The sequence below is a fragment of the Simochromis diagramma genome, unplaced genomic scaffold (assembly GCF_900408965.1).
Source record: "Simochromis diagramma unplaced genomic scaffold, fSimDia1.1 OVJJ01000685.1, whole genome shotgun sequence".
In the NCBI taxonomy this organism is placed as follows: Eukaryota; Metazoa; Chordata; class Actinopteri; order Cichliformes; family Cichlidae; genus Simochromis; species Simochromis diagramma.
In genome coordinates this window covers 16,284,793-16,308,479 of record NW_024387477.1, presented here as the reverse complement: position 1 = coordinate 16,308,479, position 23,687 = coordinate 16,284,793, and the positions used below count along the sequence as shown (strand labels likewise).

The window sequence follows — 23,687 nt, the reverse complement described above, 5'->3', positions numbered from 1 at the left end:
GCACGATTTGCCGCGCATATCTCAAAGAATTGCTTTTTCCATGACGCAATTTCTCTTTTCATGTAAAAGGAGGAGGGGAACTTCTTAGGGACGTTCCCCCCTTCCACTTTAGTATGGGGGTAACAGAACGGTACGTGACCGGAGTGCTAATGGGATCAGGGATGAGGACTACTTCACCAGAGGTTAGTTTATGGTAATCCGTTGAAATTGTGGGTGCTGACAGCTGGATTAGTGCGCATACACGTGCGTGGAGTGTATCTAATGATTGATTTACTTTGATTTGATTTGTGATTTAAGTTAGATAAACACCCGAGTCAAAGATATCTAACTAAGAATTGAAAAATAGTTAATTGCTGGAAGATCTTTGCGCATTTACAGTACGCAGCCAGGCGCTGATTGAGTGTCTTGTGCTGGGAGAGGCTATAAATATTGTATTCACGCTTTGCTTCAGCTTAGCAGACAATGGCTGATGGTGTGCGTGTACAGCATGCAGTGCTGTGATCCAGGCCGCTGCCAAAACGTCTGTGGGACCCAAAAAAGAAAAAGCACTTTGCATCCCACCCCCAGCTTTTCTCCGGCCAGCGCTCATTCACTATGATGCGCGCCTAGTTGAAGGAAGCTCTCCACACCCGGTTCCCCCTGCACGCCTAAAACTTTCTAATGAAATCCCCCAAAACTTTTTGACAAATAATATTTTTTTTCCTCTGGGGGCCAATAGGGTTTTCGACTTATTAATCCGTGTTTTTTTAATTGAAAAGAGAACTTCAGGTATGTCCGACTTTTCATTCATCGATAGAGCACAGATTGTGTATTTCAGATAGCTTGGCTTTGAATTGAAAAGTAATTTAATGGACACCGTGGATTGTGGTTGGTTTAACTGGCACCTTTTCTTTCTGCGAAGAATATGGAGCCCAGTTCCACAGAGGGAGGAGCTGAGGAGAAGCTTGTTAGAAGTCTTGTGAGTGCTGAGATTATTTTATTCTTTTTTCCCTCTGGCTCATGAGCGTTTTTGATGAACCTCAAAGTTATCAACCCCCCTCCCATCCTCCCGTAGCAGCAGATTCTTATAAAGGCCTCTCTCTCGCAAATGATGTGTCCCGTGGCTCCTCTGGGATCTGTGTGTCCTGGCCTCTGGATGCTGAGACTCAGTAACAGCTGGCTGTCAGAGTGACCCTCCAGCTCTGCTGTCTGCAGCTGCTGCTCCAAGCAGGAGGGTCCACTCAGAGGAGGTCAGCTCTCCCAACGAGTGCCACAAGGTCACCAGCGGGTTTATAATTTGCAGAAACGGAGGACAGGACCATCAGTTCATTAATATGCAGAGCGCTGTCTGGCAGTTTATGTTATCGGTCATACTCAGATCAGGAGGCATGCCATTTTTTTCCTGCAGTAATTTGAAAAGCAAATAGGTTTCACTGTAGAACTCAGCAGTTTAGAATATGTGTGGTGAGGGCTTTTTCTCTTCTTCTTTCCACCAGCCTCACAAAGTGATACTCAAGCATGGCCAAGAGCTGGAGGAAGAGCAGGAGGAGCTGGCCGAGCATCAGCCTCTAGAGCAGGAAGACCTCAACTTTGAGAGATGGAAGCGCAGGCCGATTCCCAAGAGGACGCTCCACCAGAAAATAGACGACCTGAAGACATACCTGTGGAATGCAGAGACCAACGAATTCATGGGTCGCTCCGGGAAGAGCTGGAGTGAGTTGATGAAGAAAGAAAAATTCTCTGCTGTTGGGTTATGGGAAAGGGACATTTTGTATCATATATTTTTTAGTGCGTATGACCATAACGACACTTTTAATGTTGAGTGCAACACAGTTAATCATCCTAAATAACAAGCAAATGTGATGGTTCAGTGTGTGTGTGTTTTTTAAGATGCACTCAGCGATAGTTTTAGGGTGAGAAATGTCTTTCCAGTCCAGTGACTGAGCTCACTGTGCTGCGAGTGTGTGTGTGTGTGTCCTCATGCTCAATGTTTACATAGGTGCATGGATGATTCAGAGTGTCCCGACAAAAACAGACTGCCTGGGGACGATTCCCCAGCGGGACGCACTGTTCAAGGCCTCACATTGGCCAGGAAACACATTCCTCTACATCTTACCATGCTCTCCACAGCCTCTTTCCCAAAGCCTTGGCGACCTCATTGCTGAACTTAACATGCTTGTGGCCTCTCAGTTGCAGTAAAACACGTAGAGGTGTTCATGTTCTTTCCCCCCCGCCCTGTAAATCTAACTGCCAAATTGAGCTTTGGGTGCTGGAGAACTTTTTTGGCATGAGCGACACACTGGACGAGTTTGTTGAGTCAATGGTGATGGAGCAACCTCTTGGTATAACCAGGGTAGTTGCTATGTGATGCTGTTGAGCCCCCTCTCTTTTCACACAATGGCAAACATGATCCAACTGTGTGCAGAAAGAACTTCTAAGGAAAGTGTGTGTTACTTGCATAAGCTGCAATGCCGGGCCACATAACCAGTGTGTGTGCACACTTGTGGAAGAGTGGGGCCCATGTGTCTGCTGAAGAAAGACCCCGAGTTGAAGTCTGTGCTGCGTGTCCTGTGAGACGAGTGTGTAAGAGGGGACACAATACCAGAGTGGGGTGATTGGGGTTCCTTGGAGCTGGCTGTGCCTCTATGGCTGCAAAAGGACCTTCACTACGATGGCAACCGGAGGTTCACTGTGTTCCTGAGTGAAAGGACAGCTGGGAGAATTCTCACTGAGCTCAAACAGAAAGGCCTTTGTGGCTCAGGGGACGCAACGCTGGCTACAGCTAGTCCCCTGTGAAATTGCCCACACAGCAAAAGCCATTTTATTTAGGACACGTTTAGCTTGATTAGTAGCTAATGGACTGTTAATTGAAAATTGCAGACCAGTGCTATTTCTCAGGATTTCTTTGGCACGAGGTCCGTGCTTTAGCTAAGTATGGGTTTCATACCAAAGCCAGTGGAGTTATTCGCAAATGCAGACACGAGGGGACCACAGTGCTTTTTTTTATTCCTAAACAAATTAGTGACCGTCCTGATCAAGGACAGTAGCTGGAGTCCAGACAGACCAAATGGTTTGCCTGAGCAAAGTGGGAATTGTTCATGGTTCGTTATTCCCCTTCACTCAGATCAGATGTAATTTATCAGGAGCTGTGTTGTCTGTTATGTAATCCACATTTGTGCAAGTACTCCCTAATGCCTCTTTTTATTTTTTTCTTCACTCTCACCATTCAGGCCTCATCCTACTCTTCTATGCTGCACTTTATTTGTTTCTTGCAGCCATGTTTGGCGGCTGTTTGTTTTGCCTCATGTGGTCTATTAGTCCCTACCACCCCACCTTCAACGATAGAGTGATGCCACCAGGTAACTGTAACTCCAAACTCAAACCACCTCCTCTGTTCTCTGTCCCTCTAGCTGTCCTTCTGTCTGTTGCTTCTCCCTGAATCTCAGCACAGTTGACTGTCTCTGCGTCTCCACTGGCAGGTATGACGATGGCCCCGCACCTAGAAGGCCATGAGATTGCTTTTAACGCATCTGATCGCAAATCCTGGAGGAAGTACGCCAGGTCTATGGAGGAATATCTAAGACGTGAGTGATGCGATCGAGGTGGGGTGGTCAAAGCTGGGAGGTCTGACAAGGTTGTTGAGTTTGTTTAAAATGAAGAGACATGGAATGGGTTAATCCTCATCTTCACTGCCTTTGTCCCTCTTTTTTCTATTTGGTCCTTGCAGGGCATGCTGGGAAGGGAAGCCTCTTTGTGGGCAGAGGGTTGCTATTCAGTCCTGGGGTTTTTTTTTTCACAATCATCTTTTGTCAGGCTTTCTTAATCAGAGGCCTGCGCCTGGCAGGGCACTGCAAAGGTTTATTTATGCCCTCCTCTCTCTCTCATTCTCCCTCCCCCTTTCTCTCTGCTCTGTACTTTCAGCGTATAACGATGCTGCTCAGCAGAGGAAGAATATTCCCTGTGATAAGGAGACATACTTCATGCAGGACGACTTGGACGAGGCTGCAGAGCGGAAAGCGTGTCAGTTTAAGCGGTCCTGGTTGGGGCAGTGTTCAGGGCTGCAGGACGCCAACTTTGGCTATTCTCAGGGAATGCCATGCATCCTCCTTCGAATGAACCGGGTAAAAAAAAAGATGGATTTTAAAATATCAGAAATCCAGATTACTGTACTATGAATCAATTTTACTATCAATTTACTGTGTGAGTGACATCTTGTGGTCATTCTAGGTAAGACAGAGAGAAAGCCTTTTGTCATTGGGTGCTTATTTCATGCCTAATTAGAAACATTTTTTTTTCTTTTTTCTTTTTTTCATCTCCAGTGTCATTTATTACATGTTGCAGGAAAGATGCACTAATGAGATCATACCACACTGGTAAATTGGAAATGAATTATTAAAACTTAGTGTTAATACATTTAAGGCTGCTGTGCACATTTTCAAGTTAACAAACAACATTCACTCCTTCTTGGCTGATTTACAGTTTCAAACTGGACTTTTGTTCAGTGACAAGAAACAAAACTATTTAAACCTCGAAACAGTCTCAGTGGAGCTAACTGCTGAATATCATCTCCTCCAGGAAAAAAAAAAAAAAAAGCATCGTTCTCTTTCTGAAGCCGATAAAAGGTAACTGGAAGCAAACATGCCGAAGATGAGAAAGCTGATTTGACAAGTGTGCATCCAGAAACATCCAACATGTGAAGTAATGTTCATATGAAACACCTTTACTGTAATTCTGGCTGTGTAGTTACTTTAACAGATGAGAGGATGTTACACTGAATGCAACTTGAAAAATGTGATGCATCAGTAGAATTATCATTAGGGAAAAAAACACATTGGAAATTGGCTCTATTGACATTTTTTGCATAGATTTTATACAATACACTGTACCATTATTTAAAGAAAAAGAAAACTGGAAATACTAAATTACAAAAACTTTGATTTTACTTTGGCATTTGTTGCTGTGTTAGTGGCAGAAAAATATTGGTTCTTTAACTGAGATGAATAAACAACAGTGAATTTTTCTGGGTGTATCCAGTGTGTCCAGTTTAACTTTGGTCAGCTGCTGGAAAACAAATTAAACTCAGATTGTTCCCAAATAACGTTGTGGACAAATTACAAATTACTTAACAAATAAATTCTAAATGTGTGAATGACTTAACACTCCTTGCAGAAGAACCGGTCTATTAAATGTTCTCAAAATGCTAATTTAAATTGCTTTAAGTACAAATGAAGACAATCGCTGCAAATATCTCAAATGCTGTTATTCAAGCAGCGTTATTTCACATAATTTACTGAGATCAGTTATAATTGGATATGCCACAAATGAGAGAAAAAAACAAAACAGATAACAGTCTCATTTTCTACAGACTGATCTGAATGAACAAACTGATCTGTCTCAGTTTGTTTACTTATCTATTTTTGCATTACTGGAGTATAAAGGCCACGGTGCAACTATTTGGGGTAGTATGTGTTCTCCAAGTGAGTCTTCATTCCTTGGCTATGGCATTAGTCTGTGTAAAAGTAGAGCCACCACACTAGTGTTTGGGATAAGAGCACTTAGAGTGTTTGACAGCCTCCTCAAGCGACTTCCTGGTTACTAGCAGTCGTACCACATCCTCGCTCTTCTTTGTTAGTTTTTTACGAGCCTGATCACGAGTCACCATGGTCATGTCCCAACCGTTCACGTGCATTATTTTGTCTCCCATCTTCAAGCCGGCCAAGTCTGCTGGGCCTTTAGGTGATATCCTGGTCACATAAATGCCTTTGTCAGACTTGTCCTCAGAGAAGGGATTCTGCCTGGGGTCCTGGTCTATCCCTCCTCCGATGCTGAAACCAAGGATGAGATTCTTTCCTTGCTGCAGCTTCTGAATCTCAACTCGTTCCACAACAGCAGTCACCGGCTGACCTGGGACGAAAGACATACTCTCGCTGAGACTTTTGGCTTATATAGAGAAGAAACTTTCCGCTTCTGCTGTTTTAAAAACTAAAGACACGTCGATTCAGATAGCGGGACTACTTCCTAGATCCTTACATGAAACAGCGCAGCAATTAGAAACATTTTTGAATGTTTTCACATATTTACTTGTGATTTTTCTTGCAAACAGAAACAGTCGGTGCCCCACAAAGAGGGCAAAGGAAACTCACCATCAGCTGTGCCTTAAAAAAAAATCTACTTATCTAATTCAGTTTGGGACAAAGATGATACATAGCGTGTGCATGCAAACAATGCAGGATGGAAAAACTACAAGAGAGAAAATGAGGCTTTGCCATATTAAAAAAATTGGAATATTTCACTTTTAAATGTAAAGACATTGTCAGATAATCCACTTTTAACGTACGAAAGGTGCATCTTTACATTTGTGCTTACAGAGTGAGACATTTTCCCCTCTTACTCTTGTTCTTCTTTAATAGATCCTCGGTTACTTACCTGGTCAGGGAAAACCGATAAATGTGACCTGTGGCGTTAAGGTAAAGTTTTTCTTTCTTGATTCTTTGACTCATGACTGAAAGTGTATAAAAATAAGTAAGTCTGTAAAATAGACTTACTATTTTAAGTTTCTCTCTCAGAAAGGACCACCAGAAGTCTTGGGGAAAATGGAGTTTTTTCCCAAAAGCATTTTTGAAAACAAGTATTATCCATACTACGGGAAGCTGAGACATGTGAGTGAAAGTTTCATGATTGTCGGGGAACTGCTGCAGCAGCAGTCGAATTTAAAACACCCGTCACGTCTTAATCTTCTGTCTCTCGTCTCTCAGGTAAACTACTCTTCACCAGTCGTGGCTGTACGTTTTACGGGCGTGCAGCAAGGCGCTAACATCCAAGTACAATGCAAACTGAACGGAAAGGGCATCATTAACGATTCTCCCACTGACCGCTACCTGGGCAGCGTGACCTTCTCCTTGGAGGTCGGAGCGTAAGGCGAAGGTGTCGCAGGACGCTCACAAGACGAGGCAGGAAAACATTCACGAGACAAGATTTATATTGAACCGTTATTTTCCACGAGATATGTAATTTGCCCCTGTCCTCGTCTTTCACTTAAATATCTTCTGCTGTGAAACAAAATCCTCAAGAAGTAGGTATTTACTCGTGTTTTTTGTTGTTTCTTTGTACCACGAGTGTGCTACTGGCACCTGCACCCACAACAAACAGTGCTGAGCACAGGAACGAGTGCCTAGAGCGAGTTATTCCTGTTCGATTCCTGATATTTTGTAATGATTAGTGAGATTAATCGCACTAAATTACACTCTGCCCATTAGTTAGAGTTTCTGGCTATGCAAATCCAATTATGAATTAAACATTAATAGGGAACTAGAGTTCTTTCAGGTTAGATCGTACGTTTTTGTGCACATTTTTGTGCGACCAAGTGTACTAATTTGTTTTGCATTATATTTTTCAAACATGTATATTGTAAGAATTCAAAGAACTATCATGCAAACACTGAAAGCAGGACTTGTACTGTACTTACACAGTAAAAAAAAAGACATAATAAATGCAAATACATGATTACTATATTTTTGTTGAATAGAGCAGCATTATACATTTATGATAAAGTATCACTTCTTCTTTTGTAAAAAACATTCGCTTTGGAAAATGAAATACTATACATGACTGATCAATAAAGAGACGCACTGTGCTGTGAAATAGTTTGTCAAAGGTCTGCACCGTTTTAATTATGCTATAACTATTTTGTGATAGTATTAATCATGCCTGAACTGTGCTACTAAACTTGGTATCAGTGTTGTATTTATTCCTATTATAGCTCTTACAATAAATACAGTGTTCTGGTATGTACTGCAAGTTTTCTTCCACATCACTAACAGCCTGCACAGACTCTGACATGTTGCTACAACATCTAAATTGATTTACTGCAGAAGTCTCATATTTTTAAAGAATGTCGTATTATACAGAGGCAGCTGCTATAAAACAAGGTTATAAAGTAAACACTTAATGCTTCCTTAAGAAGTAAGAGGCTGCTGCTCAAATGCAAAATGCACTTGATTAACCACAAACCAAGCAAGAAAGACAGCAGCAGTGATCTTAGAGAAGTAATTGTTGCTGCCCATCAGTTTGGGAAGCGTTTCTAAACAACTTTAAATCCATCATTCTAGAGTGAGACTGATTACGTACATTCAAATTTCCAGTACCAACTTTATTGGCATCTCAACAGCTGTGTTTTATGCTGGTGTCGACCAAAGAGGCCAATCAACACGCTTACCATCCACTGGAGGGTAAGTGTAAGGAATCGGTTCTCAGACTTTTTGAATCGTTAACCACAAAAATTTAATTCTAGTAAAATGTGTAATTGGAGGTATAATGAGGACCCAAGCAGGTTGAAACATTGGCTAAAGAAGCCCTGAAATGGATAAGGGTAATACAACTGCAGGCATCCAGGAACTGAAGAGTAATAAGAGATTAACACGAGGGGGCTCTACCAAAGGGAGGATCGTGTTTTCATTTTATACTTCGCTCTTAGCTTTTCATGCCCCAGTGCAGCAGCTCTTTGTCTCTGTGTTGTTGACAAAAAGAGGGGGTACCACTCAAACGCTTTGTCTACATTTTTGCTTCAAGTTCAGATAAACTGTCAGAAACCCATTTATACAAAGTCAGCATTGATACTCGTCTCCATATCAGTTCAGCATTGTGCAACTCCAGGGTCAACTTGTTTTCATGTCAGTAGCTGGCATGAGAGTCACGGCTGTGCGTGCTTGTTACAGGTCATAAAAAGCAGGTAGCCAATCAAAGTCAAATGCACAGTTTAGGCCATTTGATCGTTCAGCAGTGTAAATGTTTACGCCCGTTAACCTTTGAATGTAGTTTAGTCGCAAGACTCTCGAGCTTGTAGGGAAAGTTCCTACGACACTGGCAATAGTCACCTACAAGTTCTAATCAGGTTATCGAGCACATGTTTTAATTAATTATTCAAAGAACACAGAGAGGGTAGATTTTTTTTCTTTATATAATGTTCCTGAAACGTTAAAAGTTAAACTAAGACATCACATTCTCCCTGCAGCATGTTGAGCATGGCTTGGAGTACCAGATTATACTCTAATCTTTTATGAAACATTCCCACAATGATATCAAGGTGGGAAAACATCCTCCAAACAACATTATGAAATGAAAATGAAAATTAACAGATTGTGTTAGAGCAGTGGTGTCAAACATAAGGCCCAGGGGCCAGAAATGGCCCAGCAAGAATGCCAATCAAGCCCACTAGATGGCTTTTTATAACATTTCTAAATGATAAAGGCCTCCACCCTTACTACACCAAAGTAATTAACTAAAAGATGATCAATTAAAGGAAAGAAAATTTCCAGTTTTTCTGAAAAAAATAACATTTTTCTGTCAGTTAACAAAAAAAAACCAAAACCCGTTCTATTTTATGACAGGACAGTCCGGCGAATGAGCAATTTCACACATTTATTTCTTAGCAGCAGAGATGATTTGCATTTCTTTTTTGTGTGTTGAGATATCTCAGGGATTACATATTGAAGGTAAACATCTAAACCTGACAGAAAGGAGTGTTTTGCTGGTCTGGCCCACTTAAAATGAAAGTGGGTCGTATGTGGCCCACAGTATAAAATGACTTTGATATCCCTGCATTAGAGGTGAGTATTAGAGTAGCAGCTCATCAGGTTCACAGGTTATTTTAATTTCTTAAGTACTAAAAGTAGAGTAACACGTTTTCTTGTCACCGGTTGACAAGAAACTAAACTAAGCAAAATTACAATCCACTGACAAATGTGACCTTAAGCACAGGTTGGGTGGAGACCCATTAGGTGTTCAGTGTGTCTGAGGTCAAATGAATCCTGACCATGAAGCTATGGTGGTAGACAGGTTGACTGATGAGGTCAGGCATGAGTCTCTGTGGACTATGATGTTTGCAGATGACATTGTGGTCTGTAGGGAGAGAAGGCAGCAGGTGAAAGTGCTTGGAGAGATGGAGGAATGAAGGTCAGTGGAAGCAAGGCAGAATACATGTGTGAATAAGAGGGAGACAGGTGTAACAGTGAAGATGCAAAGAGTAGAGGTAGTGAAGTATTAGAAATACTTGAGGTAAACCATCCAAAGCAATGGGCAGTGCATGAGAGAGGTGAATAGAGTGCAACCAGGCTGAAGAATATCAGGGCTGATTCATGACAGAAGAGTAGCGAGACCAGCTCTGATGCATGGTTTGGTGATGGCGGTACGGCCAAAATGACAGGAGGCCGAGCTGAAGATGAAGGGAAGCGCAGGGTGAGTGACTCTGAGGCAAATTTAGAGAACAAAGCTGAGATGGTTTGGATGTGTGCAGAGGAGGAACAGTAGATATATTGGATAAAGGGGGTTAAAGATGGAGCTACCAGCTAGGAGGAAACGAACAACCACAGAGAAGATTCATGGGTGTAGTGAAGGAGGACATGCAGAGGGTTGGAAGATGCTCAGGTGATCCATGGTGGCGATCCCTAAAGGGAGTAACTGACAGGAGGAGGTAATGTTTGCCAACGTTGTGTGAACATTTTCTGAAACATTTTTAGTTTTGCATGATTACGACTGAGAAAGAAAAACAAAAAAACCCCAACCCCCCTCCAAACATTTAGAGGCCTGATGTTTATGAAATGCTCCTCTAATATTAACCTAGGTAGAGTGCTTCACCTGAAGTATTCTGAGGATGCTGTCAGGCTAACAAATACAACATGATCTGGTTTCACATCCATCTTTTAAAAGTTTTGAACTAAATGGTTTGATTATCATAAAATGTGGACTGCCAATCCATCCAGAGGGTTTGCAAAGTCAGCAAAGTCAGAGCATAAAGTAGAACAACATTATCACTGAAGATTTTTTTTAAAGCAGGTTATCACCAAAGACTTTAAAGGGACGCTGCTTTAAGCATCAATAGGACAGCAGTCAGGAGATGAGTTTTTCTAGCTAAGTCTGCACCTTGACAAGTAAAGCAAAGTAGAAACAGTTTAAGAAAAAATAAATGACAATGATACAAAACAAGAACCAAACTTTATTTAATTTGTTCCCCACTTGTGTCAAACAAGCTCATCACATCACATTCTTCATCAGATGGAGACAAGCTTCAAGCAAGCAACTCGAGAGGTGCACAACAGAAAGGCACGAAACTGTCGGGGAGTGACCGGACGCTCAGAATCACATGAACGAAACGGTGCGACTCGAGGAAACGTCGTCTTCACACCTGAACTTCACCTGTCGTTAGTGTACTATGACATGGATGGGCTAGTATGCGGTTTGATCCGGGTGATCGGTGTAAGCCTGAGTCTACTGCGTTTGTTGAGCTTTTTCAAATATCACAGGGTTACGAGGAGACACCACCATGATTAACTCACCAAGTACTCATGTGTAAACAAATGGTCATTTCAGGAAAATATAAATCTCCTACCGTGAGTGAGAAACAACTCATTAAACCAGAAAACAAAACAACTAAACAAAGGTGGTCCCAATGCTGGTTAAGTGTCCTGTTATCGTCCCTTTAATTGAGCTACAAGTGACCAAGTGTGTGCATCAAAAAGAGGTTCATGTTACATGGAGCGTAATACAATTAGAGACTCAGTGGAAAAATATGAATGTCTGGGAAATTAATGACAGTGGCTCTATTAGCTTGCTTGTACATTCATGTCATCAAAAATCAGTGTCATTCATTCTATACAAGAGTAATTTACACATATACTATTATACAGCACAGAAACCGAGAGCAAAAAGCCTCTCTGGGGTGGCGGAGGGAAGGGAGGAGGAAGGCTAATCGCAGCCATAAATTTAACTTTTAAAACATGCAATCTATAATCAAACGATGCAATATCGATCATAAATGTTTTGGTACTCTATTCAGTCACTGGCATCAAAGCAAAACGGAGGGGATAAATTTGAAAGGGGTTTGCGAAATAAGCTGAAAGGTTATTTTTTATTTTTTTAAGACTGTCTCACGGGAAACTGAAGAGAGCATAAATCTGGGCAGGAAAGTGCTGGGAAGGTGTTTTTTTAAAGAGCTGTAAGGGGTAGAAGACGCAGCGGGGTTGAATTATACGGACTGGTAGCCAGTGCGACTCTTCCTCCGACCAATCAGGTAAGAGATAAGCACAAGGATGATTAGGAAGCTGAGTGCCACGCCAACTGCGATGGGCACCAAAAAGCTCAAATCAGAATCCAGGAAGCACTCTTCAGCTGACAGAAAGAGAGACACAGAAAGGACAGGTTAGTGCTTTAGGAGGAAAAACACTCAGAGGAAGTTTGGGTTAGAAATGCAGCAGGAAGCAGTGAGAAGAGGAAACGGCAATCAGCAACATTACAGTAGTGTTGATTTTGGTGGTGGGGATAAATATGTCAAAACACAAGGATTTGAGTCAGTGTAATAGTTATTAGAGTAAGTGCAGTAAGTGATGGAGGTTTGGAAGATACACAAAAACGCCTTTTTGCCAAATCCAATTAATGCCGCTCTTATACAAAGCTGGTCAGCACAGCTTAGCATAAAGACTAGAAACTGGTCATGTCAGCATCTTTAAAGTCTGCTCATTAACAGGTTAATCTGAAAAGACCGTTAAGACAACCTGTGGATTTTAATATGTACAAGTTGTTTGTTGCCATGAAGAGAAAAAACAAAAGATTTCTGAATCTAACCACCGCCAGCCAAGAAATTAGTTCAGATTTATTTATTCTGCTTAATTTGTGCATCTTAAACATTTAATTTAAAAAAACATTTTCTGCAAGAAATGGTGGCACTACTGTACTGCCTGGTTTACATGGCACTCATGGTTACATTAGATCAACATCACAGCCTTTATTCTAAGGAGCTGGCAGTCTCTGCATCAGCTGAAGTGCAGCAGAGTTCAGGGTAGGAATCATGTAGAAAACCAGCTTAAGTGATCTTTTGAGCTGCTGGCACAGACTTCAGTTAAATCTAAAGATGCAGTCTCAGCGTTTCCAGTCTTTACGCGAGGCTAAACTGTAGCTTCAAATTTACAGACAGAACAGCATCAATTTGGCTCTCAGCAAGAAGGCAATCTGAACACCCATCAACACTACATATACAACACATAATGGTAGTTTTTCCCCACAATTAGTCAAAGGCAGCAACTATCCTTTGTATAGCTGAAAGCTCTAAATGAGAAATTAGAAAGACTGATAGCCGGTGGCCATGCTTCTCCTTCTTCCGATGAAGTAGGCCAGCAGAACAATAAGAATGAGAACAAGCAGGGCAACTCCGACAGCTATGGGAACAAGGAAGCTCTCCCCATCAGCCAGGCATTCCTCAGCTAAACAGGAGTGAAGAGAGCAGAGAGGTGAATGTCTCACAGGCTTAACATAGGACATAAACATAACATATGGTTACTGAAAGGACAGCCGAAAGATAGAAGTGGTCTGACAAGTAAATCTCCCAGGTATTAAAAGCATAAACATTTACTCAAGTGGTTCAACAGCACATTCTTTTATTTCTGTAGAAAACACTAAAAAGCTCAGTTGACACAATTTGAAATCCAATTTATTATAGCTAACAGCATGAGAGAGAGAATGCAGAGGAAATCAGTTGCATCCACATAACACACAACAACAACTGAGATTGTCTTGCAGCACAGATTCCCTTTATGTGTGTGCACGTCTCCTCCACGAGTGGAGGGAAATTAAGCAGCCAAACATCACGCAGCGAGTAAGCAGTGAGTTACTGAATGCACAGGACAAAGTTATTGAGCAAAGCTTGTTAGATGATTTGACAAGTGTCTAATTAAAACTCTTAATGCTGCAAAACCATCTTCATCATTAAGGCAACTTGTACAAAGCTGAAATACAAACTGCAACAATCACAAGCAAAAGTCAAAGCTCTTAAGTGCCATTAACTATACGCATATACAGTGACCTGGAAAAAGCAGAATTTCACAAGCATCTTGGGAAATAAAAAAAAGTAATGGTTTCTGGCTGCGACAAGCTGAACAATAAACAGTACTCCGCTTGAATTAACATACAGCTACTGTCGTGTCACACAGCCTGCCTGTCATTACAAAGAACACATTCTGTGGCCTGCAATACCCGACTGTGCTACTCTGATCCAACTCCCTGATTCAAAAGGACCTGAAAACTTACTTTCAGCCTCTTTAAAAATCCATTTAATGTCAAGTTATCACTAATTTCAGCACACCAATTAAAGTTATCCTGGCAGTTGTGTGGTTGTTTGCACATTTATTAGAATAATCGGATTAAACTACAGCCTGAGGTCTTAAAGAGACAGGTAAGCTGAAACCTAACAAACAGTTTGGCATTTGGAAAACTGGACTGACTTTGTTAAGAGTTGTAGCACACAGATTAACCAAACATGATATGAACGTGTCAAGTTGTGAGCTAGAGAGATGCATGAGAATTGTGCAACACGTCAAACCATTCCTGCATCATTTGTCGTCATTCCTACTCAGTTTAGTGACATATCTAAAGATGCAGAGCTCTGAACCCAAAGTTTTCAGGGGCTTTAACACCCACTGATCCAGCAGCAGCCACCTGCAGAGCTCAGGCCAAAGCCCAGAATTTTACACAGGTGAGATCATGTGACAGCAGAGTCAACGTAAGAAAAATATAAAGAGTATTTAAGTGCATTTACATGCAAATATCCCCATTTCAGAATCATCTGTGCTGAAAGCGAATATCTACACAATAGTATGATCCCTTTTCTAAACATAATGCCAAAATGTCTTCTGAGTGAGGAAGAGAGAAAACGGCCCCACACAACTTCCGGTTTGAACAGAGCATGTGCAAATGTAATGACTAATGATGGCTTCATCACAGGTTTGTCACTCTGGGGGCCGTCACAATAATCTGTTGGTGAGCCATTGTTAAAGTAATTAGCGCCATGTGTGCTTTTACTCTTACTTGATATGTTCAATGCCATAACCAGGACAAATATCTTATGTTTCTCCTGCTCTACAGGGGCAAACATGGACTAAGGCATATTCATCTACAGCCTTTTAAAAGGAGCAGACATTCATCTGTGTTAATGAACTTTCAGGGAGGGAGGAGAAAAAAAAAAAAAAAAAAAAAAAAAAAAAAAAAAAAAAAAAGCTGCTGTGACATTGAGGTTTTCAATTGATTTCCACAAATTCTCAATGGGGGGTTAAACAAAAAAAAAAAAACAAATGCGTTTTAAAAAGGGGAATGTCTGCTGAGCGAGTGCAGGATCCTACAGAAACCAATTACATGGTCACATCTTGTGCTAGAAATGTGGAAGACGTTCAGGGGGCTTCGTTTATGAAAAGGTAGACTTTTGCATGACCAGATATCCAATTTGAACAAATGCTTGATAGATCTTGCACTTGCCCATTAACCAATAAAAAACAAAACAACAAAACAAAAACAGAAAAGACATTCAGGTGAAAACAAAAACATGAGGAAAACAAAAAGACACCACAAACACTTGGGGGGGTAGACAAGTCTGGTCCTTGAGAGAAAATCCTGCATCTTTATGAAATAACCAAAACTTTACACCTCAATGATCAGACAGTAAATTTTGATTCCCCTCCACACTGATGCCATTTCACAAAACTGTAGATTTAGTTTTAGACCAACTCCTGAATGTGTGACCATGAAGGCCAAGGACCAGGCTTGGGAACCCCCATAACATCACAAGATCGACTGCAATATGAATTTAAAGAGTCTGATATCCAACGTAAGTCTTTCTTCGACCAATCACGTAAGCAATCACTACAATGAGAATCAAGCCAGCCAGAGCAGCGCCAACAATGATTGGGACTAAGATGTTGGGGTCGTCCACTGAACATTCATGGGCTGCAGATAAAGAGAGAGTCAGTCAGCAGGTAGAACAGTGCGTTTGTGATTTAACAAACATTGTGAGACAGACGTGTGACGCAGCAGGACAACAGGTCAGATTATCTGTAGTTTGTTTTTAGAGCACACGACACCAAAATCTCATCTCTTTCAACTCAAGACTTAATGACAGATGTTATTGCAGATGTTTATGAAGTAATTAGGTGGATGAACCAGACCTCATTTTCATGATGTTTAGTGCTTTAATTTAAGACTACAAAGGTAATAAAAAGCACAGCTTCCTTCAGTGATGTCAGTAAACTGCTTGCATGTATAAAACTCACTTTGGGGCAACCTGATATTTAAAGTGCTAGCATGCCTGTAGTTCTCAAAAAGAACTGATATTGATAGTATTTACTATTAGATATTGATTTGCAACAGCACGGATCTTTAACTCTTAAATCTGGAATTTCAATGCAGTCACACAGATGTTAACCTAGCCAGTGCACACATTAACCATCAACACAAGTCATTCTGTTACAATGAAGAGAGCAGCAATGGCTAATCAGCAGCAAACATGTGCAACAATGAGTGATAAATTAACAGGATGACACAACTGTGTCTAAAGGTGCTGTGTTTCTCCTAGATTGGATATGATAAGTCTCCCAGCAATTACACATTACCTCAAACATTTTATCAGCAACAAAAATGCAATGCACCAAAAGAAAAGCACTGCACGGGAGATTTGTCAGCACTATGAAGAGAACCTTAGAGGTTCCCCTTTTTTTTTTTTTTTTAAATTATGCAAGACAACTTTTGTTTTAAAGTCACCAATCTTATGAAATTGAGGTCTGGGTCCAAACTCCAACAGGTAAAACTAGCATGTCACAGATCCACAACTATGCACAGTTGTGAGCCTGGTTTGGGAGAGGATGATTACTGAACAGTTCTCAACACCAACTAGAAGTTTCTTTTTTAATGTCTTCCCTAAATAATAACCTGTTAACCAGCACTGATAAATCCATAAAATTTTTTTTTTGCCTTATTCTGATCATGATCAGAGCCACTGTCTGTACACCAGGAGATTTCAAAAATAACCTACCTGTACTGAAAACACCTTTGTTCACTCCGAAGGGCTGCACATGCAGGCTGAAGGTGTGGATGGAGAGTGTGTCGGTGATGTTGAAAGTCTGCTCCTTGTTACACATGTAGGAGCTGCCGATGGATGCCTCCCACAGATTGAGGCTGGAGTTCTCCACAGAAAAATGACCTTCAAGGAAGAAAGACAGCACATAGTTTGCCTTCTTCTCAGTGCATTGCCTGGTGTATGTGATTATACGAGAATAGTTTAGTTACCAGAGCTCGTGCTGACACTGATGTTCAGATCATGCAGGCGGAATTTCTTTGTGTCCTGTAAAAGTTTAGAAACAAAACGGGAAACTGAAGGCTTCGTTTAAGTCAACGGCATTCCCCAAAAGCTCCTAAATACCCGTCACTGACACGGAGATTTAAAATAAAAGCACTTAGCATTTTTCCTCTTTAATTAATGAGTTGTATAACTTCAGGTTCTCATACCTCCTGTCTGTGAAGTAAATACTCATAATACAAGGTTACATAACCACCCTTTACTTTGTTTTCCTGGAAGTGGAGTTGTCACGTTAAGGACAGTAAAATGGCTAAGTATGTGCAGTGTGACCCTTGGTAAGTTTGACAACATTATCTACCACATGGATAAATGATTTTACCTCTGAGGACTTACATTGGTAAAGGTAAACCTGATAGTCATTTTTTTAGATGCCAAAGTAAGCTCACTGCTGTTGACACCACATGATCCAGAGACATTGGCCATATTGGGATCCAAATTCATTTCCTGTAAATTTTAAGCCAGACAGAACAGAAGCAAAATCAACAAATGATAAATTATCTGTCAAAGGGGGGGGTTACAACTGTGAGTATATGAAACCTACCTCGCCCTTAATACCAATGCGCAGGCCAAAGTTGGCCAGCAGACAGACTGTGCCATTTTCAGTCCCGATGCTGTAGTTCCCAGTACTGGGTACAGGGAGAGTGGGTACTGGGGTGGTAGTAGGGACAGGCATAGTTGTTGTGTTGGGGGCAAGTGTGGTAGTATTAGGGGCAAGTGTGGTAGTATTAGGGGCAAGTGTGGTAGTATTAGGGGCAAGTGTGGTAGTATTAGGGGCAAGTGTGGTTGTATTAGGGGCAAGTGTGGTAGTATTAGGGGCAAGTGTGGTAGTGACAGTTGTAGTTGTGGCATTAGGGGCAGCAGTAGTAGTGGTATTGGGGGCAGCAGTTGTACTTGAGATGGGTTGATCTGCAGGACAGGAGCTTACTGTGCGAGGAGAAAACAGAAGAACACGTTAACAGAAGTGTACAAAACGCTACAGCCAGGATGAGCTGCGTCACAGCTCGCGTACTTACTTTCAGAACTCTTGTTGCCATCACTGATAAAAGCCTGCATTTGCACATCCCACAGCGTAATGTTGACGTCACCACTTTCGATCAGGTCCTCACTTTTGCACGAGTAGCAGGTATCCATGCCTATGTTTTTAATGTCAGGAAACCCTGTTGCCACAGTAGGTTCTAACAAATCCAGAAAAGTCCAAAAAGTCAGCAAGAAGATCTATCGCCAAGTTTTTTTTTTTTTTTTTTTTAAATAAATACACATTAAGAGATGTAGACGTTACCTTTTGATTTAGAGTTAGGGAAGTGGACAGGGTCGCCGAGATTGTAGGTAAAGGTGACTACGTCCGCCTCGTAACCTTCTTCAATCTTGGAGAAGCTCATACTGAAAGCGTGACCCTCTCCAAAATTAAGCATCAGCATTGAGTGCTTGGCATCACATGTACTTTTAGTTGAATTGGCGTCATCAGCTAAAGCAAACACAGCTGTCTGAGTCTGAAAGACAGTGTAAATGATCATAGGAACTTAATCTGACACACTTGACAAGTTTAACATTTAACTTGTAAGATGGGCAAAACAGAATACATTTCAAATTAATAACAAAATTGATCCACAGCTAATCAAGCAAGGGGTAAGCTCAGACAGTATAAAAGATGGATGCAGGTAATCAGAATGGCTATTGTGAATCCTCAAGTTGAGTGCTGTCACAGTCACAAGCTAGGCTGAATAGTCATTCTCCAGGTTTTGGTCATTGACTAGCCTTTTGTGACCAATTACCAAAATAAACTTCAATCACATGACATTAGTGTTAGAAACCATGAAGTTATCATGAAAGCATTTCCTGATGTCACTGAGCAAAGGACATGTCTTCAACCAGGTGGCACCCCCTGCTGGTCATTAAAGAGAAAGCTGTGTCAAGGCATTTCTGCTAGGGCTTCACTTTTTAGACTGTATAGAAGCTGCATCCATCTTCTATACAATCTATGAGCAAAACAAGAAAGCTTCTAATTTTCAGTCAGTGATTACTGACCACCTCCAATCAGCTTTAGATTTTAAATTATGCCAATATGTCCATATTTTTTCCCCTTTTTAAAAAAAAACAAAAAACAAAACACAAATACAAGTAAAACATACAGTCAATGCCAATGATCAGCACAAAAGCAGATTCTGAAAACCACAAGTCAAAATTAAGGAACCAGTTCTGTCGTGTGTTCATAGAGATTAGACATGAAGCTTATTTAACACTAGCAGCTACTAGCCAACAGTAGCCTAGTCTATTAACGCTTGACAGGAGTTTGTGATAGCAGTTTAACATTCGTTAAATCAAGACTAGCAACATGACTAGCACCCATCCTTCATCCTGCAGGCTTCAAGAGCAGTGGAAATTCATTTAAATTTCACCTGCCCTGACAAGCCCGAACAGCACAGAGTTTGTAAATGCTTCTTGATTTGCAAACAGGGTCTCTCCCCTCATGTTGATTACAGTCTTTAGAGGCATTTTAATGGACTGGTGTTGACAAATGTAGGAAAAAGTACAAGTTTTAAAAAAAAAAACATTTGTGGGGATCTGTTTTATTATAGCTTGTCTTTAAAAAAAAAAAAAAAAAAAAAAGTGTGCGTACCATGTTTACTTATCTTTGTGGGGACCAAAGATTGGAATGTTACTATACTTACAGGGACAAAATGACTGTCCCAACAAGGTTCAAGGCATTTGAAACTCAATAGGGTTTTAGTGTCAGGGTTATAATTGTCCTAAACCTAACTTTAACCTAAGGGTTAAGATTAGGCATCCTTTTTATGGTTAGGGTAAGCAGCTAGGGAAAGCATCATGTCAATTAGATGTCCCCACTAAGATATGACAACTGTGTTTAAAAAGTAACATTTTGATAAACAGATCAGATTGTAGGGTTTAAAAGAAACAAAAATTAACTTTAAGAGATTACTTAAACAACACCTCACAAGACAACACTGCAAGAGCAGGATATCCACCAGGAAAACACCAACTAAAATACTGAATAGCAAAAATGTGTTTTTTCAGGGAACCCCTCATTTCCTCTTCACATGACTGGAACAAAAACACTGTCACAGCTAAAGTGGTCTGATAAGAGCAGAGCTGCTATCACACGTCAGCACAGTATTTATATGGACTGCTGTAGACTTAAGAATCGTGATTCACATTGCTAAGACAAAAACACCTACCTGGTTGTCAAGATCTTCATAGGTGACCGAGAATCTGAGCTCCAGATTGGCATAGAGGCATAACTTTCCATCTTTTGTGACATTGAACTCAATGCCATGTGATAGCTGGATCACTGGAAAGAAGAGTATACTTAGTATTTTTTTTCTTCTGTACATACAATTCTTACTAATCAGAAACATTAATTGTTACATTTTATGCTTTAAAAGGTCAGTGAGGGGATGGGAGTCAGTCCCTTCAGACCAACAAGTGGGCAAAGTTATGAAGATGACATCACTCAATCACAGGGTCTCACAAAAGCCACACCAATCCACCCTAATTTAAAAAAAAAAAAAAAAAAAAAAAAAAAAAAACAAAAAAAAAAAAACAGTCCAATACCAAGTGTGTTGTCACTTTCATGTGACTGGTCATGTGTTCAGGAAGCAGAAAGCTGTAGCTCATGGAAAATGACGACAAATTTAAAAAAAAAAAAAAAAAAAAAAAAAAAAACCCAGCACATTGCAATAAAAGTAAAGCAAATGTGTACGAGCGCCATGGAGCACACACTATAACAATTTCATAATTTAATGATCAATGTTGATTATGCATGTCTGCTGTGGTGGAACTACAACACTGATAAGATGGACTACAAAATCACCATGTTGTTTTATGCAGGTCATGTAAACATAACTTTCTTATCAAGGCTGGGATCTCAGATAAGACGTTTTCCAAGTTAGTCGTTCATCCTGTCCAACCTCATTTTGTCATCCTGCTGGAGAGAACACCTATAGTAGGTCCTGCCTTCATTACAGCCTTCTCTGAATGAGGTTAAACTCATGATGACAGATGTACAGCAACAGATGTTACTAACGCAAGCCTAATCATGGCAAACCGTAAATAATAATAATAATAATAATAATAATAATAATAATAGTCACCCTTAGAAGCAGCCAATTTTTAGTCACAGTAGCTTAGGCCACCAAGCTTGAGGTTTAACACATCCTATTATTGAGGGCTGAAAACCTATCAGCAGCTTATCACATGACATGGACCCCCCCTTAAAAAAAAAACAAAAAACAAACAAAAACAAAACAACAACATTTGAATTGAGACTTGCTTAAACTTGTTCTGCGTCACCCATCAGTTAAACTGAGTGTTTTCCTGAGCGGTCTGATGGGATTATCAGTTTTCCTTTCTAAAAGATGTTCCAGTTTAGTATCTGTTAAAGCAAACATTTTTTCTTTAATATTTAAATGCCAACAGCTATTATTGCAGGGTAGCCAGGAACCTTCGGAAGCACATAAATATTTAACTCCAACCTAGATTTTTAACCCCCCCCCAAATCATGCGACTCCAGTGCAAAGGAGTGTCAGCATTATTGTGTCCAAAGGTCTGTTTCCAGTCCTGGCCTTTTCAAAAACACACAATATAGTGGCCTTGAGTAATATTTCTCCAAGTTTTATAAAAAGTCTTTCAAAGTTACTCTTTGGACATGTCATTCATGTTTAATCCAGTTCTTAAACCGGACCATTTTCAGAGAAATGCTTGTCCTTTGTGAAACCAACTGACACTGACCTATGAATCATCCAAGCATGACAAACAAGTCACCCGACTCAAGAGATGAACCAGTGTGCTGTCTACACTGACAACTTAAGAGTTGCTTTCTGAACACATTACTGGTTTACAGTCATTTGAAATCATTTTATGGTGAATTAATGAAAAAAACCAAACAACTCCCACACAACTACAAATACAGACTTAAATGTTCAAGATACTCCGGACCACAAAAATGTGCGTGCAATTAAACAAAGGCCGAAGTCCAGTTATAGGCCAGCTGTGGTTTTAACCGCATGCTCTCATCATCTCAGGTCTGCAGGTAATGTGATAAATAAACCTATAGAGTCCACAAGACACACAAGTGTTCATGAAATCTCTTACAGGCAGATATACAATCTCAGCTATACCTTAACACATTTCAGGGCACTGAAATACCCCCAGTATTATCAGAGTAAGAAGGTACACAGCATAGTTGCAACAGGGCCCGATAAGGTGGCATATTTTCGTATCAGCCTGCAATAGATGAGAACTTTCCAGAAAAACTATTAGACAAACAGCGATCTATCCAGCTAAGCCCAGTAATTAGTAGTTATCGTCACTTAATCAAATAAGCGTCTGTAAAAATCAAAGACTCTTCAATAATCCAGAGCTGTAGTTCTACTCGGCATTTGCTTAGCTTTTTATGCTACACTTTAGCGCTACGGTAAATCGTTTCAGCTTCACGGTCACGTGCTAATTTCCAGCAAACTGTCAAAAAGCTAATGCTAACTATCGGACCCACGGCTCGTTTAATGTCGCACTTTCTATTCATTTCTGCTCTTGTAACCTTGATCTGTTTTAGGCCAGTATTATCTAGCAGAGGATAGGACTCCGACGGGTTTAGGCTTCATGATTAACTGGAACTTTCGCTTCTAAACCTGGTGTTATCTAATCACCAAGCCACAGACACTAGCAATTGTTGTCCAAAACATTAGCTGCAAAATTAACGCGGAAATAGCTACTTTTTATTTTTGAGTTTTTTGTTGCCGTTTTTTTGTTTTTGTTTTTTTTCCTCTGGTAATAAAGCAGCTATATATGTGTAAATCTAAAAGCTACATGCGACCGCTTGGCTGCGTTTCAGTTTAGTGTTGACGTATGTAACAATTAGCCATGAAGCTACGACGGCTAACCATCACGACTGAACCGCTTAAGGCCTGTACTTTATACTCACTCTAAGCAAACACATTTATGTCTGTGCAGTTGAACACATATCTTCAACTACGTTTATACTCTGCAATTTTCCTTTCCAGAACAGCAGTAAGATTTAGCCCTGAAGCGACAGGCCCGACGCGTCCCAGAAGTTTAATCACGCCACTTCTCAGAAACAGTGAGCGATTTTTCCCCCCAGCCCCCTTCTTTAAGTTAAGCTATTTTGAAGACACTTACCGATTCCAAACACAAAAAAGAAAAGGCAGCGAAACATCATGGCTGGGCAGTTTGCAGGGTCAGCCGCTGGAGAGAAAACAACCGACGGAAACGCTCAGTCAGTGGTGTTTGGATGCAGCTACCACCGACGATACCAGGAAATGACAGTCATATGACAGACGCTGACGTGCCAGCCCTATAAGAGGTGTGGAGCCAGGCCCACATCTAAAGCTCGTTGATGGACTAATTATTGGCCCGTGTGCGTTTTAAAGCTCACACGAACCTAAGTGTTTAATAGCGCCTCATAAAATCTTCACCAATGATTTCATACTATTATAATTAGGGTGACTAGATACCTCCCTTTATGCCGGACTCGGCTTCTCAGCTAACGAAAGTGAACTTTCACGAG

General features: G+C 40.7%; 3 protein-coding genes across 6 annotated transcripts; 1 reads left to right on the top strand and 2 right to left on the bottom strand.

Moving 5' to 3' along the window:
* Positions 1-77: 77 nt before the first annotated feature.
* atp1b4 (ATPase Na+/K+ transporting subunit beta 4) lies at positions 78-7,443 on the top strand. 2 transcript variants are annotated; one of them, XM_040016415.1, is made up of 9 exons: positions 583-768; positions 902-958; positions 1,476-1,692; positions 3,210-3,338; positions 3,459-3,563; positions 3,901-4,100; positions 6,390-6,446; positions 6,546-6,638; positions 6,735-7,443. In XM_040016415.1, the coding sequence occupies exons 2-9, from the start codon at positions 905-907 to the stop codon at positions 6,894-6,896; spliced, it is 1,017 nt and encodes a 338-aa protein (XP_039872349.1). In that variant the 5' UTR covers positions 583-768; positions 902-904; the 3' UTR covers positions 6,897-7,443. The 2 variants fall into 2 exon arrangements, with proteins under 2 accessions (XP_039872348.1, XP_039872349.1); XM_040016414.1 differs by lacking the exons at positions 583-768; positions 902-958 and adding an exon at positions 78-182.
* On the bottom strand, positions 4,477-6,378 carry LOC120724302 (tax1-binding protein 3-like). Its single transcript, XM_040016418.1, has one exon. The coding sequence runs from the start codon at positions 5,897-5,899 to the stop codon at positions 5,513-5,515; it is 387 nt and encodes a 128-aa protein (XP_039872352.1). The 5' UTR covers positions 5,900-6,378; the 3' UTR covers positions 4,477-5,512.
* Positions 7,444-10,949: 3,506 nt separating the features above from the next.
* On the bottom strand, positions 10,950-23,486 carry lamp2 (lysosomal-associated membrane protein 2). Of its 3 annotated transcripts, none has more exons than XM_040016412.1 (9): positions 23,300-23,486; positions 20,341-20,453; positions 18,426-18,636; positions 18,160-18,321; positions 17,688-18,070; positions 17,480-17,590; positions 17,077-17,131; positions 16,823-16,990; positions 10,950-12,141 (listed from the first exon to the last, which is right to left on the bottom strand). In XM_040016412.1, the coding sequence occupies exons 1-9, from the start codon at positions 23,337-23,339 to the stop codon at positions 11,999-12,001; spliced, it is 1,386 nt and encodes a 461-aa protein (XP_039872346.1). In that variant the 5' UTR covers positions 23,340-23,486; the 3' UTR covers positions 10,950-11,998. The 3 variants fall into 3 exon arrangements, with proteins under 3 accessions (XP_039872346.1, XP_039872345.1, XP_039872347.1); XM_040016411.1 differs by lacking the exon at positions 10,950-12,141 and adding an exon at positions 12,611-13,229 and having other exon boundaries at positions 23,300-23,485; XM_040016413.1 differs by lacking the exon at positions 10,950-12,141 and adding an exon at positions 13,387-15,741 and having other exon boundaries at positions 23,300-23,479.
* Between the last annotated feature and the right edge of the window lie 201 nt (positions 23,487-23,687).